General features: G+C 47.6%; 1 protein-coding gene across 1 annotated transcript; it reads left to right on the forward strand.

Moving 5' to 3' along the window:
- Positions 1-234: 234 nt before the first annotated feature.
- LOC127924300 (cilia- and flagella-associated protein 57-like) lies at positions 235-17,433 on the forward strand (the record flags this gene model as incomplete). Its single annotated transcript, XM_052508909.1, has 6 exons — positions 235-328; positions 840-1,030; positions 1,593-1,766; positions 9,888-10,046; positions 12,155-12,295; positions 17,224-17,433. Coding segments are annotated over 6 exons (969 nt in total), but the record flags the coding sequence as incomplete, so codon positions are not given.
- Between the last annotated feature and the right edge of the window lie 537 nt (positions 17,434-17,970).

Genomic DNA, 17,970 nt, shown 5'->3' on the forward strand with positions numbered 1-17,970 from the left:
GTCCGTCTGTTGTGCTGATATAGACATGCATATTCACAGCCTATATGTTTATATACATTATTCAGTTGCAGACCTGGCTTCAAATACTATTTGAAATCATTCCGAATACTCTTATCTGGGCTTGACTGAGCTTCCCTGTTTCAACAGAACCAATAGAAAAAATAACAAGGCAGGCTAAAGCAAACGTTAATTGATGAAGGAAATTGAACCCAGGGCTGATCTGTTGTGTTGCAGGTCCTGAAAACGGAGAAAGAGAAGCAGGAAATGTCCCACCTGGAGGTCACGAGGGAGGTCGTGGAGAAACACTCCAGAGAGCAGCAGGATTTCGGTAGAGAGAAATACATTTTTAAAAATCTACGTAACCACACGCGAATGCAATGTCTTAAGAATCAATAAAATATTCTGAAACCTTATGACCTTAGCTGAATGTAACCTCTTAATACTTTACAACAGAACATTCAGACCAAGTTTTGTATTCAATAACCCTGCTGGGCCTCGTATTTTACTGCCACATTTGCACACTCATACAAGCACACCCTTTACGAGTCATGGGTTTGATTCCTGCATAAGGCCACACCGTACGGTGTAAAGCTGTTTAAGGGAAGGCATCTGTTAGAGGAACATTTTTATATTTTTTTTATTTAACTAGGCAAGTCAGTTAAGAAAAGTTCTTATTTACAACGATAGCCTAGGAACAGTGGGTTAACTGCCTTGTTCTCAGGGGGCAGAACGACAGATGTTTACCATGGCAGCTCGGGGGATTTGATCTAGCAACCTTTTGATTACCGGCCCAACGCTCTAACACCTGCCGCCATGTCATCATCTTCGTCATTCCCCAGAGTCGACCAGTAACCAGAAGCTGATGCTGGAGTACGAGAAGTACCAGGAGCTGCAGCTCAAGTCGCAGCTCATGCAGGAGGGCTATGAGCGGCAGCTGCAGGCCATGGAGGACAGCAAGGGTCGCGCCCTGGAGGAGCTCACCCTCTTCTACGAAGCCAAGCTCCAGGAGAAGATGCTCATGCTGGGCCAGGTGAGGGAAGGGTACAGGGTAGGGACTGGGGGTCTGGGGGTGGGCGGATGGGGCTAGGATGTACCCTGGAGGAGCTCACCCTCTTGTACGAGGCCAAGATCCATCACAAACTGTCATCAAAGATACTACTGTAGAAAAGAGGAAACTTGGGGCTTGGAATTCTTGATCTATCACATTCACGTTGTCATGCTGCGTCACGCGGTTGATACTGTGGTTGTTTGGATATTTCAACTACGGTGGGTTAAAAGGAACACACAACTGTAGGCTGTAGCGAATATAACACACCAAAGTCAAATCACACCTGCAAAACAGCTCTTGCTCGTGGCTTCTTGCATTTCTTAATGAAGGAAATAAATATTGGTCTGTTAAAGATGTTACTTAATGGCAAAATGTCAATAGTTTTTAACTGTGTATGGGAAGGTTGTATTTATTAATATTTTTTTAAACTTAAGATATCACCATAATTTTTATTGGAAAAGCCAAGTTCAGCCCCTCTTTAAAGCTTATCATATTTGTGTATCTGAGTTCTGATTGTGTGTGTGTGTGTGTGTGTGTCTCTCAGTGTCAGGACGAGGCCAGGCAGCAGATGAGGGAGTTTGAGGAGTCCAAGAAGCAGATGGAGGAGGACGGAGACCGGGAGATCCAGGACATCCGCATCAAGTACGAGAGGAAGCTACGGGTAGAGAAAGAGATCAACCTGCGCCTGAAGGGAGAGACGGGCGTCATGAGGAAAAAGGTGAATACAAAATAAACACTCTTTCTCACTCTTACGTTCCCCACTCGGATAATAACCCTAATCCACTCATCATGTAAAAACCAGACCACAGAAAACCAGAACACAATGACTTATTCATGTCCAGTCCTCACATGTCTTTGAAACAATTAATTTCATGATACAATGCTTTTTTCTTTCACATACAGTATGCTATAGCTTCCACATACAGTATCCTATAGCTTCCACATACAGTATGCTATAGCTTCCACATACAGTATCCTATAGCCTCCACATACAGTATGCTATAGCTTCCACATACAGTATCCTATAGCTTCCACATACAGTATGCTATAGCTTCCACATACAGTATCCTATAGCTTCCACATACAGTATGTTATAGCTTCCACATACAGTATGTTATAGCTTCCACATACAGTATCCTATAGCTTCCACATACAGTATGCAATAGCTTCCACATACAGTATGTTATAGCTTCCACATACAGTATGTTATAGCTTCCACATACAGTATCCTATAGCTTCCACATACAGTATGTTATAGCTTCCACATACAGTATCCTATAGCTTCCACATACAGTATTTTATAGCTTCCACATACAGTATGCTATAACTTCCACATACAGTATGCTATAGCTTCCACATACAGTATGTTATAGCTTCCACATACAGTATGCTATAACTTCCACATACAGTATGCTATAACTTCCACATACAGTATCCTATAGCTTCCACATACAGTATGTTATAGCTTCCACATACAGTATCCTATAGCCTCCACATACAGTATGCTATAGCTTCCACATACAGTATGCTATAGCTTCCACATACAGTATGCTATAGCCTCCACATACAGTATGCTATAGCTTCCACATACAGTATGCTATAGCTTCCACATACAGTATCCTATAGCTTCCACATACAGTATCCTATAGCTTCCACATACAGTATGCTATAGCTTCCACATACAGTATGCTATAGCTTCCACATACAGTATGCTATAGCTTCCACATACAGTATCCTATAGCCTCCACATACAGTATCCTATAGCTTCCACATACAGTATGCTATAGCTTCCACATACAGTATGCTATAGCTTCCACATACAGTATGCTATAGCTTCCACATACAGTATCCTATAGCTTCCACATACAGTATGCTATAGCTTCCACATACAGTATGCTATAGCTTCCACATACAGTATGCTATAGCTTCCACATACAGTATGCTATAGCTTCCACATACAGTATCCTATAGCCTCCACATACAGTATCCTATAGCTTCCACATACAGTATGCTATAGCTTCCACATACAGTATGCTATAGCTTCCACATACAGTATGCTATAGCTTCCACATACAGTATCCTATAGCTTCCACATACAGTATGTTATAGCTTCCACATACAGTATGCTATAGCTTCCACATACAGTATGCTATAGCTTCCACATACAGTATGCTATAGCTTCCACATACAGTATGCTATAGCTTCCACATACAGTATCCTATAGCTTCCACATACAGTATGTTATAGCTTCCACATACAGTATCCTATAGCTTCCACATACAGTATGCTATAGCTTCCACATACAGTATCCTATAGCTTCCACATACAGTATGCTATAGCTTCCACATACAGTATGTTATAGCTTCCACATACAGTATGTTATAGCTTCCACATACAGTATCCTATAGCTTCCACATACAGTATGTTATAGCTTCCATACAGTATCCTATAGCTTCCACATACAGTATTTTATAGCTTCCACATACAGTATGCTATAGCTTCCACATACAGTATGTTATAGCTTCCACATACAGTATGCTATAGCTTCCACATACAGTATGCTATAACTTCCACATACAGTATGCTATAACTTCCACATACAGTATGCTATAACTTCCACATACAGTATCCTATAGCTTCCACATACAGTATGTTATAGCTTCCACATACAGTATCCTATAGCCTCCACATACAGTATGCTATAGCTTCCACATACAGTATGCTATAGCTTCCACATACAGTATGCTATAGCTTCCACATACAGTATGCTATAGCTTCCACATACAGTATGCTATAGCTTCCACATACAGTATCCTATAGCCTCCACATACAGTATCCTATAGCTTCCACATACAGTATGCTATAGCTTCCACATACAGTATGCTATAGCTTCCACATACAGTATGCTATAGCTTCCACATACAGTATCCTATAGCCTCCACATACAGTATCCTATAGCTTCCACATACAGTATGCTATAGCTTCCACATACAGTATGCTATAGCTTCCACATACAGTATGCTATAGCTTCCACATACAGTATGCTATAGCTTCCACATACAGTATGCTATAGCTTCCACAAACAGTATGCTATAGCTTCCACATACAGTATCCTATAGCCTCCACATACAGTATGCTATAGCTTCCACATACAGTATGCTATAGCTTCAACGTACAGTATGCTATAGCTTCCACATACAGTATCCTATAGCCTCCACATACAGTATGCTATAGCTTCCACATACAGTATGCTATAGCTTCCACATACAGTATGCTATAGCTTCCACATACAGTATCCTATAGCCTCCACATACAGTATGCTATAGCTTCCACATACAGTTTGCTATAGCTTCCACATACAGTATGTTATAGCTTCCACATACAGTATCCTATAGCCTCCACATACAGTATCCTATAGCTTCCACATACAGTATGCTATAGCTTCCACATACAGTATGCTATAGCTTCCACATACAGTATGCTATAGCTTCCACATACAGTATGCTATAGCTTCCACATACAGTATGCTATAGCTTCCACATACAGTATGCTATAGCTTCCACATACAGTATGTTATAGCTTCCACATACAGTATGTTATAGCTTCCACATACAGTATCCTATAGCTTCCACATACAGTATCCTATAGCCTCCACATACAGTATGCTATAGCTTCCACATACAGTTTGCTATAGCTTCCACATACAGTATGTTATAGCTTCCACATACAGTATCCTATAGCCTCCACATACAGTATCCTATAGCTTCCACATACAGTATGCTATAGCTTCCACATACAGTATGCTATAGCTTCCACATACAGTATGCTATAGCTTCCACATACAGTATGCTATAGCTTCCACATACAGTATGCTATAGCTTCCACATACAGTATGTTATAGCTTCCACATACAGTATGTTATAGCTTCCACATACAGTATCCTATAGCTTCCACATACAGTATGTTATAGCTTCCACATACAGTATCCTATAGCTTCCACATACAGTATTTTATAGCTTCCACATACAGTATGCTATAACTTCCACATACAGTATGCTATAGCTTCCACATACAGTATGTTATAGCTTCCACATACAGTATGCTATAACTTCCACATACAGTATGCTATAGCTTCCACATACAGTATCCTATAGCCTCCACATACAGTATGCTATAGCTTCCACATACAGTATGCTATAGCTTCCACATACAGTATGCTATAGCTTCCACATACAGTATCCTATAGCCTCCACATACAGTATCCTATAGCTTCCACATACAGTATGCTATAGCTTCCACATACAGTATGCTATAGCTTCCACATACAGTATGCTATAGCCTCCACATACAGTATGCTATAGCTTCCACATACAGTATGCTATAACTTCCACATACAGTATGCTATAGCTTCCACATACAGTATGCTATAGCTTCCACATACAGTATGCTATAGCCTCCACATACAGTATGCTATAGCTTCCACATACAGTATGCTATAACTTCCACATACAGTATGCTATAGCTTCCACATACAGTATGCTATAGCTTCCACATACAGTATGCTATAGCTTCCACATACAGTATGCTATAGCTTCCACATACAGTATGCTATAGCTTCCACATACAGTATGCTATAGCTTCCACATACAGTATGCTATAGCTTCCACATACAGTATCCTATAGCCTCCACATACAGTATGCTATAGCTTCCACATACAGTTTGCTATAGCTTCCACATACAGTATGTTATAGCTTCCACATACAGTATCCTATAGCCTCCACATACAGTATCCTATAGCTTCCACATACAGTATGCTATAGCTTCCACATACAGTATGCTATAGCTTCCACATACAGTATGCTATAGCTTCCACATACAGTATGCTATAGCTTCCACATACAGTATGCTATAGCTTCCACATACAGTATGCTATAGCTTCACATACAGTATGTTATAGCTTCCACATACAGTATGTTATAGCTTCCACATACAGTATCCTATAGCTTCCACATACAGTATCCTATAGCCTCCACATACAGTATGCTATAGCTTCCACATACAGTTTGCTATAGCTTCCACATACAGTATGTTATAGCTTCCACATACAGTATCCTATAGCCTCCACATACAGTATCCTATAGCTTCCACATACAGTATGCTATAGCTTCCACATACAGTATGCTATAGCTTCCACATACAGTATGCTATAGCTTCCACATACAGTATGCTATAGCTTCCACATACAGTATGCTATAGCTTCCACATACAGTATGCTATAGCTTCCACATACAGTATGTTATAGCTTCCACATACAGTATGTTATAGCTTCCACATACAGTATCCTATAGCTTCCACATACAGTATGTTATAGCTTCCACATACAGTATCCTATAGCTTCCACATACAGTATTTTATAGCTTCCACATACAGTATGCTATAGCTTCCACATACAGTATGCTATAGCTTCCACATACAGTATGCTATAGCTTCCACATACAGTATGCTATAACTTCCACATACAGTATCCTATAGCTTCCACATACAGTATGTTATAGCTTCCACATACAGTATCCTATAGCCTCCACATACAGTATGCTATAGCTTCCACATACAGTATGCTATAGCTTCCACATACAGTATGCTATAGCTTCCACATACAGTATGCTATAGCCTCCACATACAGTATGCTATAGCTTCCACATACAGTATGCTATAACTTCCACATACAGTATGCTATAGCTTCCACATACAGTATGCTATAGCTTCCACATACAGTATGCTATAGCCTCCACATACAGTATGCTATAGCTTCCACATACAGTATGCTATAACTTCCACATACAGTATGCTATAGCTTCCACATACAGTATGCTATAGCTTCCACATACAGTATGCTATAGCTTCCACATACAGTATGCTATAGCTTCCACATACAGTATGCTATAGCTTCCACATACAGTATGCTATAACTTCCACATACAGTATGCTATAGCTTCCACATACAGTATGCTATAGCCTCCACATACAGTATGCTATAGCTTCCACATACAGTATAGGCTGCTACAATATATTATATCTATGAAATAGTTATTCTATAATCTATTTAATCTCCACTTCTCATTCACACCTTTTAAACATGTCTTCTCTCTCCGGTCCCCTCTCTGTCTTCTCCTCTCTGTCTTCTCCCTCTCTGTCTTCTGCCCTCTCTGTCTTCTCCCCTCTTTGTCTTCTCCCCTCCGTCTTCTCCCTCTCTGTCTTCTCCCCTCTCTGTCTTCTCCCCTCTCTGTCTTCTCCCCTCTCTGTCTTCTCCCCTCACCGTCTTCTCCCCTCTCCGTCTTCTCCCTCTCTGTCTTCTCCCGTTTCTGTCTTCTTTCTCCGGTCCCCCTCTCCGTCTTCTCCCCTCTCTGTCTTCTCCCTCTCTGTCTTCTCCGTTTCTGTCTTCTTTCTCCGGTCCCCTCTCTATCTTCTCCCTCTCCGTCTTCTTCCCTCTCTATCTTCTCCCCTCTCTGTCTTCTCCTCTCTGTCTTCTCCCCTCTCCGTCTTTTCCCCTCTCTGTCTTCTTCCCTCTCCGTCTTCTCCCCTCTCTGTCTTCCCTCTCTGTCTTCTCCTCTCTGTCTTCTCCCTCTCAATCTTCTCCCTCTCCGTCTTCTCCCCTCTCTGTCTTCTCCCCTCTCCGTCTTCTCCCTCTCCATCTTTTCCCCTCTCTGTTTTTCTCCCCTCTCCGTCTTCTCCCCTCTCTGTCTTTTCCCTCTCCGTTTTCTTCCCTCTCTGTCTTCTCCCCTCTCTGTCTTCTCCCTCTCTGTCTTCTACCCTCTCCGTCTTCTTCCCTCTCTATCTTCTCCCCTCTCTGTCTTCTCCCTCTCCATCTTTTCCCCTCTGTTTTCGCCCCTCTCTGTCTTCTCCCTCTCTGTCTTCTACCCTCTCCGTCTTCTTCCCTCTCTGTCTTCTCCCCTCTCTGTCTTCTCCCCTCTCCATCTTTCCCCTCTCTGTCTTCTCCCCTCTCCGTCTTCTCCCCTCTCCGTCTTCTCCCCTCTCCGTCTTTTCCCCTCTCCGTTTTCTCCCCTCTCCGTCTTCTCCCCTCTCTGTCTTCTCCTCTCTGTCTTCTACCCTCTCCGTCTTCTTCCCCTCTGTCTTCTCCCTCTCTGTCTTCTCCCCTCTCCATCTTTTCCCCTCTCTGTTTCGCCCCTCTCCGTCTTCTCCCCTCTCTGTCTTCTCCCCTCTCTGTCTTCTACCCTCTCCGTCTTCTTCCCTTTCTGTCTTCCCCTCTCTGTCTTCTCCCCTCTCCATCTTTCCCCTCTCTGTTTTCGCCCCTCTCTGTCTTCTCCCCTCTCTGTCTTCTCCCTCTCCGTCTTCTCCCCTCTCCGTCTTCTCCCTCTCGGTCTTTTCCCCTCTCCGTCTTCTTCCCTCTCCGTCTTCTCCCCTCTCCGTCTTCTTCCCTCTCTGTCTTCTCCTCTCTGTCTTCTCCCCTCTCCGTCTTCTCCCCTCTCCGTCTTCTCCCTCTCCGTCTTCTCCCCTCTCTGTCTTCTCCCTCTCCATATTTTCCCCTCTCTGTTTTCTCCCCTCTCCGTCTTCTCCCCTCTCTGTCTTCTCCCCTCTCCATCTTTTCCCCTCTCTGTCTTCTCCCTCTCCGTCTTCTCCCCTCTCCATCTTTTCCCTCTCCGTCTTCTCCCCTCTCCGTCTTCTCCCCTCTCCGTCTTTTCCCCTCTCCGTTTTCTTCCCTCTCTGTCTTCTCCCCTCTCTGTCTTCTCCCTCTCCGTCTTCTCCCCTCTCCGTCTTCTCCCCTCTCTGTCTTCTCCCCTCTCTGTCTTCTCCCCTCTCCGTCTTCTCCCCTCTCCGTCTTCTCCCCTCTCCGTCTTCTCCCCTCTCCGTCTTTTCCCCTCCGTTTCTCCCCTCTCCGTCTTCTCCCTCTCCGTCTTCTCCCTCTCCGTCTTCTCCCCTCTCCGTCTTCTCCCCTCTCCGTCTTTTCCCCCTCCGTTTTCTCCCCTCTCCGTCTTCCCCTCTCCGTCTTCTCCCCTCTCCGTCTTCTCCCCTCTCCGTCTTTTCCCTCCGTCTTCTCCCCTCTCCGTCTTTTCCCTCTCCGTCTTCTTCCCTCTCCGTCTTCTCCCCTCTCCGTCTTCTTCCCTCTCTGTCTTCTCCCCTCTCTGTCTTCTCCCTCTCTGTCTTCTCCCTCTCTGTCTTCTCCCCTCTCCGTCTTCTCCCTCTCCGTCTTCTCCCCTCTCCGTCTTCTCCCCTCTCTGTCTTCTCCCCTCTCCATATTTTCCCTCTCTGTTTTCTCCCCTCTCCGTCTTCTCCCCTCTCCATCTTTTCCCCTCTCCGCTTTCTCCCCTCTCCGTCTTCTCCCCTCTCTGTCTTTTCCCCTCTCCGTTTTCTTCCCTCTCTGTCTTCTCCCCTCTCCGTCTTCTCCCCTCTCCGTCTTCTCCCCTCTCCGTCTTCTCCCTCTCCGTCTTCTCCCCTCTCCGTCTTCTCCCTCTCCGTCTTCTCCCTCTCCGTCTTCTCCCCTCTCCGTCTTCTCCCCTCTCCGTCTTCTCCCCTCTCCGTCTTTTCCCCTCTCCGTTTTCTCCCCTCTCCGTCTTCTCCCTCTCCGTCTTTTCCCTCTCCGTTTTCTCCCCTCTCCGTCTTCTCCCCTCTCCGTCTTCTCCCCTCTCCGTCTTCTCCCCTCTCCGTCTTTTCCCCTCTCTGTCTTCTTCCCTCTCTGTCTTCTCCCCTCTCTGTCTTCTCCCCTCTCCGTCTTCTCCCCTCTCTGTCTTTTCCCCTCTCCATCTTCTCCCCTCTCTGTCTTCTCCCCTCTCTGTCTTCTCCCCTCTCTGTCTTCTCCCTCTTTGTCTTCTCCTGTGACAGTTCAGCAGCCTGCAGAAGGATATAGACGACCGCAACGTGGAGATTGAGAAGCTGAGGGTGGAGCAGCAGAAGCTACGAGGGGTAATCAAGTCCCTGGAGAAGGACATCCTGGGCCTGAAGAAAGAGATCCAAGAGAGGGACGAGACCATCCAGGATAAGGTGTGTGGTGGGTGGCTGCAGGGGGATGGGGTGGGTACAGGTACTGGAGGAACCTAGGCTAGGGGAGGGTTGGAAACACACATTGTGGGCCTGAAGAAGGAGATCCAGGAGAGAGACGAGACCATCCAAGTCAAAGTGGAATGGACAGGGTCCTGTTCATTAGGCATCAAACAAGAGAAAAGGGACTGAGACGGAGAAAAAGAAATGTAACAAGAAATGTTGTTTTGTGTTCTTTAACAGAAACGTGACCTACTGTAGGACATGTTCTGTATAAGGGGGCTATTGACCTCATATGTATTGGATCCACCTTCTGGCACTAGTTATTGGTAGGGAGACGAGACACTGATTATGTTAGCTTCTTCTTCTGAAAGATCTTTCCTAGATACAACTGAATATGTAGTACATCATTTTTTCATGACCCAGTAAGGTCCTTAAAGGTACCTAAAGTGCAGAGTAGGGGGGTGCAATCGCAGATAGAACCTTATGGCTCTGAAATGTCAATCTGGGTTCAGCCATAAGGTTCTATCTGGGTTCAGACATACGGTCCGATCTGGGTTCAGCCATAAGGTCCTCTCTGGGTTCAGCCATAAGGTCCTATCGGGGTTCAGCCATAAGGTCCTATCTGGGTTCAGCCATAAGGTTCTATCTGGGTTCAGCCATAAGGTCCTCTCTGGGTTCAGCCATAAGGTCCTATCGGGGTTCAGCCATAAGGTCCTCTCTGGGTTCAGCCATAAGGTCCTATCGGGGTTCAGCCATAAGGTCCTATCTGGGTTCAGCCATAAGGTCCTCTCTGGGTTCAGCCATAAGGTCCTCTCTGGGTTCAGCCATAAGGTCCTCTCTGGGTTCAGCCATAAGGTCCTCTCTGGGTTCAGCCATAAGGTCCTCTCTGGGTTCAGCCATAAGGTCCTCTCTGGGTTCAGCCATAAGGTCCTCTCTGGGTTCAGCCATAAGGTCCTCTCTGGGTTCAGCCATAAGGTCCTCTCTGGGTTCAGCCATAAGGTCCTCTCTGGGTTCAGCCATAAGGTCCTCTCTGGGTTCAGCCATAAGGTCCTCTCTGGGTTCAGCCATAAGGTCCTATCTGGGTTCAGCCATAAGGTCCTCTCTGGGTTCAGCCATAAGGTCCTCTCTGGGTTCAGCCATAAGGTCCTCTCTGGGTTCAGCCATAAGGTCCTCTCTGGGTTCAGCCATAAGGTCCTCTCTGGGTTCAGCCATAAGGTCCTCTCTGGGTTCAGCCATAAGGTCCTCTCTGGGTTCAGCCATAAGGTCCTCTCTGGGTTCAGCCATAAGGTCCTCTCTGGGTTCAGCCATAAGGTCCTCTCTGGGTTCAGCCATAAGGTCCTCTCTGGGTTCAGCCATAAGGTCCTCTCTGGGTTCAGCCATAAGGTCCTCTCTGGGTTCAGCCATAAGGTCCTCTCTGGGTTCAGCCATAAGGTCCTCTCTGGGTTCAGCCATAAGGTCCTCTATAAAATGTGGTAAGTTTGTAATTTGAGTGAAAATACTCCTTCCAAGGAGGTTTTCCTATTGATAAAGAACAAGACAAACACATGGCCTAAAACATGATCTAAGGAACTCGTATTTATTAGTTTTTTTAACCTTAAAGAGCTTACATTATGTTATGGCCAGTCATCTGAAAAAGTCATTTAAAAGAGGACCAGAACCTATGATATAATTAATCAAGGACCTGGGACTATATGGTTCTACCTTGCAGACTGTATAGTTCTGAGATAATGGGTATTGGGAACTGTTTTGTGATGTCTTACTCTTTTGACTCAATTAGTATATTTTCTTACATACAGTTGTTTTGATTGACAACCCAGTGTTGTGTGATTGGATTGCAGATAGGGCCTTCTAACACCAAGTTAAAAGGTGTTTGTGCAGATGGATCTTTCTGATTTGACATGTTTTACATCGTAAACGTCCTTTGTTTTTATCTGACATGTCTCACATTTAAAGGACAGCCTGAAGAGCAACTCTATGTGAAGAACTCATTTTGGACCAAAATATCAGAACTACCACAGGTCACAAACTATCACAGTAGCTATTAGTTCAACAGAGACATGTTTTGGGTTATAAAAGAGGTAACAAAACTCCTCTCCTCCTTTTTGCAGGAGAAGAGAATCTACGACCTGAAGAAGAACCAGGAGCTGGAGAAGTTCAAGTTTGTCCTGGACTACAAGATCAAAGAACTGAAGAAACAGATCGAACCCAGAGAGAACGACATCAAGGAGATGAAGGAGCAGATTCAAGAGGTCAGAGACAGCTAGATCTGTTTTTAGATGGTCTCAGTGACCCCTCTCTCTCACCTCTGTATCTCAGTTGGAAGAGCATGGCGCATGCCATGCCAAGATAGGGGCTTCATTTCCCGGAATCAGCAGTATGTAAAACGTATGCAGGCCTGACTAAGTCTTTTTGAATAAAAGCGTCTGCTAAAGTGTGTATAATATTATATGATCATACAGGTGAGCAGCAGAAAAATCTGAAATACATACATTCTTATTGCTGATCAAAATGCTACTACTGACATTCATGTCATCATGTTTTTACCCACCTGAATCATCAGCATTGACCGCTACATTTTCTCACTCATTGCACTTGCACATCTAACATGTGGGAAAAAAAGCCCACAAAAAATCCACAGTTTCATATAACTGATCAAAATGCCATGACATACAGTACATTTGCCATGTTGCATTTACACACGAAAGCACTCAGAGGCGCCTCTATTGACCCCTCTCTTACCCTGTATTAACCCCTCTCTAGCCCTTTATTGACCCCTCTCTTACCCTGTATTGACCCCTCTCTTACCCTGTATTGACCCCTCTCTTACCCTGTATTGACCCCTCTCTTCCCTGTATTGACCCCTCTCTAACCCTGTATTGACCCCTCTCTCTAGCCCTGTATTGACCCCTCTCTTACCCTGTATTGACCCCTCTCTAGCCCTGTATTGACCCCTCTCTTACCCTCATTGCCCCTCTCTTACCCTGTATTGACCCCTCTCTTACCCTGTATTGACCCCTCTCTCTGCCCTTCATTGACCCCTCTCTCTAACCCTGTATTGACCCCTCTATCTGCCCTCCATTGACCCCTCTCTCTGCCCTCAATTGACCCCTCTCTCTGCCCTCCATTGACCCTTCTCTCTGCCCTCCATTGACCACTCTCTCTGCCCTCCATTGACCCCTCTCTCTGCCCTCCATTGACCCTCTCTCTGCCCTCCATTGACCCTTCTCTCTGCCCTCCATTAACTCTCTCTGCCCTCCATTGACCCCTCTCTCTGCCCTCCATTGACCCCTCTCTCTGCCCTCCATTGACCCCTCTCTGTAGCCCTCCAGTCAACACATGAGGATGCATGTAAGATGTAGGTGGACATGAATATGATGCTGCAGCAAACTGCAATAGCCTACACTGTGAGTTCATTGAGGTTGAGTACCCGGTGCTCTTTCATCGCAGCATACCTGTAGGCTTTAAGTATAGTGTTACCTTCTCCGTTGGTAGATGGAGGGAGGGAGAGCCAGAGTAGATGGAGGGAGAGCCAGAGTAGATGGAGGGAGAGCCAGAGGAGATGGAGGGAGAGCCAGAGGAGATGGAGGGGAGGGAGAGCCAGAGTAGATGGAGGGAGAGCCAGAGCAGATGGAGGGAGGGAGAGCCAGAGTAGATGGAGGGAGGGAGAGCCAGAGTAGATGGAGGGAGAGGGAGAGCCAGAGTAGATGGAGGGAGAGCCAGAGGAGATGGAGGGAGGGGAGAGCCAGAGTAGATGGAGGGAGAGCCAGAGTAGATGGAGGGAGAGCCAGAGTAGATGGAGGGAGAGCCAGAGTAGATGGAGGGAGAGGGAGAGCCAGAGTAGATGGAGGGAGGAAGAGCCAGAGTAGATGGAGGGGAGAGCCAGAGTAGATGGAGGGAGAGCCAGAGTAGATGGAGGGAGGAAGAGCCAGAGTAGATGGAGGGAGAGCCAGAGTAGATGGAGGGAGAGCCAGAGTAGATGGAGGGAGAGGGAGAGCCAGAGTAGATGGAGGGAGAGCCAGAGTAGATGGAGGGAGAGGGAGAGCCAGAGTAGATGGAGGAGGGAGAGCCAGAGTAGATGGAGGGAGGGTGAGCCAGAGTAGATGGAGCGAGGAAGAGCCAGAGTAGATGGAGGGAGAGCCAGAGTAGATGGAGGGAGAGCCAGAGTAGATGGAGGGAGAGCCAGAGTAGATGGAGGGGAGAGGGAGAGCCAGAGTAGATGGAGGGAGGGAGAGCCAGAGTAGATGGAGCGAGGAAGAGCCAGAGTAGATGGAGCGAGGAAGAGCCAGAGTAGATGGAGCGAGGAAGAGCCAGAGTAGATGGAGCGAGGAAGAGCCAGAGTAGATGGAGGGAGAGCCAGAGTAGATGGAGGGAGAGCCAGAGTAGATGGAGGGAGAGCCAGAGTAGATGGAGGGAGGGAGAGCCAGAGTAGATGGAGGGAGAGCCAGAGCAGATGGAGGGAGGAGAGCCAGAGTAGATGGAGGGAGAGCCAGAGTAGATGGAGGGAGGAGAGCCAGAGCAGATGGAGGGAGAGCCAGAGTAGATGGAGGGAGGGAGAGCCAGAGTAGATGGAGGGAGGGAGAGCCAGAGTAGATGGAGGGAGGGGAGAGCCAGAGTAGATGGAGGGAGGGAGAGCCAGAGTAGATGGAGGGAGGGAGAGCCAGAGTAGATGGAGGGAGAGCCAGAGTAGATGGAGGGAGGGAGAGCCAGAGTAGATGGAGGGAGGGAGAGCCAGAGCAGATGGAGGGAGGGAGAGCCAGAGCAGATGGAGGGAGAGCCAGAGTAGATGGAGGGAGGGAGAGCCAGAGTAGATGGAGGAAGGGAGAGCCAGAGCAGATGGAGGGAGGGAGAGCCAGAGTAGATGGAGGGAGGTAGAGCCAGAGTAGATGGAGGGGAGCCAGAGCAGATGGAGGGAGAGCCAGAGTAGATGGAGGGAGAGCCAGAGCAGATGGAGGGAGGGAGAGCCAGAGTAGATGGATGGAGGAGAGCCAGAGTAGATGGAGGGAGAGCCAGAGCAGATGGAGGGAGGGAGAGCCAGAGCAGATGGAGGGAGAGCCAGTAGATGGAGGAGGGAGAGCCAGAGTAGATGGAGGGAGGGAGAGCCAAAGTGATGGAGGGAGGAGAGCCAGAGAGATGGAGGGAGGGAGAGCCAGAGTAGATGGATGGAGGGAGAGCCAGAGTAGATGGAGGGAGAGCCAGAGCAGATGGAGGGAGGGAGAGCCAGAGTAGATGGAGGGAGAGCCAGAGCAGATGGAGGGAGGGAGAGCCAGAGCAGATGGGAGGGAGAGCCAGAGCAGATGGAGAGGGAGAGCCAGAGTAGATGGAGGGAGAGCCAGAGTAGATGGAGGGAGAGCCAGAGTAGATGGAGGGAGAGCCAGAGTAGATGGAGGGAGAGCCAGAGCAGATGGAGGGAGAGCCAGAGTAGATGGAGGGAGAGCCAGAGTAGATGGAGGGAGAGCCAGAGTAGATGGAGGAAAGCCAGAGCAGATGGAGGGAGAGCCAGAGTAGATGGAGGGAGAGCCAGAGCAGATGGAGGGAGAGCCAGAGTAGATGGAGGGAGAGCCAGAGTAGATGGAGGGAGAGCCAGAGTAGATGGAGGGAGGCAGAGCAGATGGAGGGAGGGAGAGCCAGAGTAGATGGAGGGAGAGCCAGAGCAGATGGAGGAGAGCCAGAGCAGATGGAGGGATAGCCAGAGCAGATGGAGGGAGAGCCAGAGCAGATGGAGGGAGAGCCAGAGGAGATGGAGGAGGGTGAGCCAGAGTAGATGGATGGAGGGAGAGCCAGAGTAGATGGAGGGAGGGAGAGCCAGAGCAGATGGAGGGAGGGAGAGCCAGAGTAGATGGAGGGAGAGCCAGAGCAGATGGAGGAGAGCCAGAGCAGATGGAGGGAGGGAGAGCCAGAGTAGATGGAGGGAGAGCCAGAGTAGATGGAGGGAGAGCCAGAGTAGATGGAGGGAGGGAGAGCCAGAGTAGATGGAGGAGGGAGAGCCAGAGCAGATGGATGGAGGGAGAGCCAGAAGATGGATGGAGGGAGAGCCAGAGTAGATGGAGGGAGGGAGAGAGCCAGAGTAGATGGAGGGAGGGAGAGCCAGAGCAGATGGATGGAGGGAGAGCCAGAGTAGATGGAGGGAGGGAGAGCCAGAGTAGATGGAGGGAGAGCCAGAGTAGATGGAGGGAGAGCCAGAGTAGATGGAGGGAGGGAGAGCCAGAGTGTAGATGGAGGAGAGCCAGAGTAGATGGAGGGAGAGCCAGGTAGATGGAGGGAGAGCCAGAGTAGATGGAGGGAGGGAGAGCCAGAGTGTAGATGGAGGGAGGGAGAGCCAGAGTAGATGGAGGGAGGGAGAGCCAGAGTAGATGGAGGGAGAGCCAGAGTGTAGATGGAGGGAGGAGAGCCAGAGTAGATGGAGGGAGGGAGAGCCAGAGTAGATGGAGGGAGAGCCAGAGTAGATGGAGGGAGAGCCAGAGTAGATGGAGGGAGGGAGAGCCAGAGTGTAGATGGAGGAGGGAGAGCCAGAGTAGATGGAGGGAGGGAGAGCCAGAGTAGATGGAGGGAGAGCCAGAGTAGATGGAGGGAGGGAGAGCCAGAGTAGATGGAGAGGGAGGAGCCAGAGTGTAGATGGAGGAGGAGAGCCAGAGCAGATGGAGGAGAGGAGAGCCAGAGCAGATGGATGGAGGAGAGCCAGAAGATGGAGGAGAGCCAGAGCATTGACCACTTCAATTCTTCACTCATTGTCACACATAAAACATTAGGAACACTTTCCTAATATGGAGTTGCCCTCCCCTTTTGTCCTCAAGAAAAGTCTCAATTCGTCGGGCATGGACTCTACAAGGCGTCGAGTGTTCCACAGGGATGCTGGCTCATGTTGACTCCAATGCTTCCTACAGTTGTGTCAAGTTGGCTGGATGTCCTTTGGGTGTTGGACCATCTTAATACACACAGGAAACTGTTGAACTAACCCCTACACTCATTAAAAACCCACTACCCCTAAGGCTGTCTCAAGTCTAAAAATATATTATTTAACCTGTCTCCTCCCCTTCATCTACACTGATTGGAGATGGATTTAACAAGTGACGTCAATAAAGGGATCCTAGTTTTTCACCTGGATTCACCTGGTCAGTCTGTCTCATGGAAAGACGTGTTCCCTAAATCATGTTTTGTATACTCAGTGTGTGTATTGTAGCTCTCATTGAGATTGACTGACTGGCCAATGGATGCTCTCTTTGTTAGATGGAGGCGAGCTGGACCAGGTGCACAAGAGAAACGCCAGCTGGAGCTGAACATCACTGAGCTGAAACTCAAACTGAAAGCCACCGATAAGGAGATGCACAAGGAGACGCATGAGGTGAGAGAGGCTGGAGGACGCCTGTCTGCTTTGCATGAGAATGGATGAGAATCAGAGAGGTTTTGGGGGGGACTATGGGCAGAGCGAGAGAAGGCTCATACTAAATATTTCACTTCACCTCATGAAAACACTGTACATAGTAGAGAATCTTAAAGACATGGAAAGGGAATACCTATTCTGAAAGGGACCCCTATGGTCATATGCATATACACAATGCATGTCTTTAACTACTATGTACTGTATACTATCATGAGGTTTAATGGAAAGATATAGTTAGAGCAGGGGCGTCTCCGACAATTCGCCAGCTCACCAGCCCACCGGCGAACAGCTCGCCAATGTCAAACTACATCCGCTTTTTTCATGTGTTCTGTAATTATTTAACATTTTCTTTAACCAGGCAAGTCAGTTAAAGAACACATTCTTGTTTACAATGACAGCCTACCCCGGCAAAGCCCTAACCCGGACGGCGTTGGGACAATTGTGCACCGCCCAATGTGACTCCCAATCACAGCCGGTTGTGATACAGCCTGGGATCGAACCAGGGTCTGTAGTGACACGTCTAGCACTGAGATGCAGTACCTTAGA

Source organism: Oncorhynchus keta, unplaced genomic scaffold (assembly GCF_023373465.1).
Source record: "Oncorhynchus keta strain PuntledgeMale-10-30-2019 unplaced genomic scaffold, Oket_V2 Un_contig_3932_pilon_pilon, whole genome shotgun sequence".
Taxonomy (NCBI): Eukaryota; Metazoa; Chordata; class Actinopteri; order Salmoniformes; family Salmonidae; genus Oncorhynchus; species Oncorhynchus keta.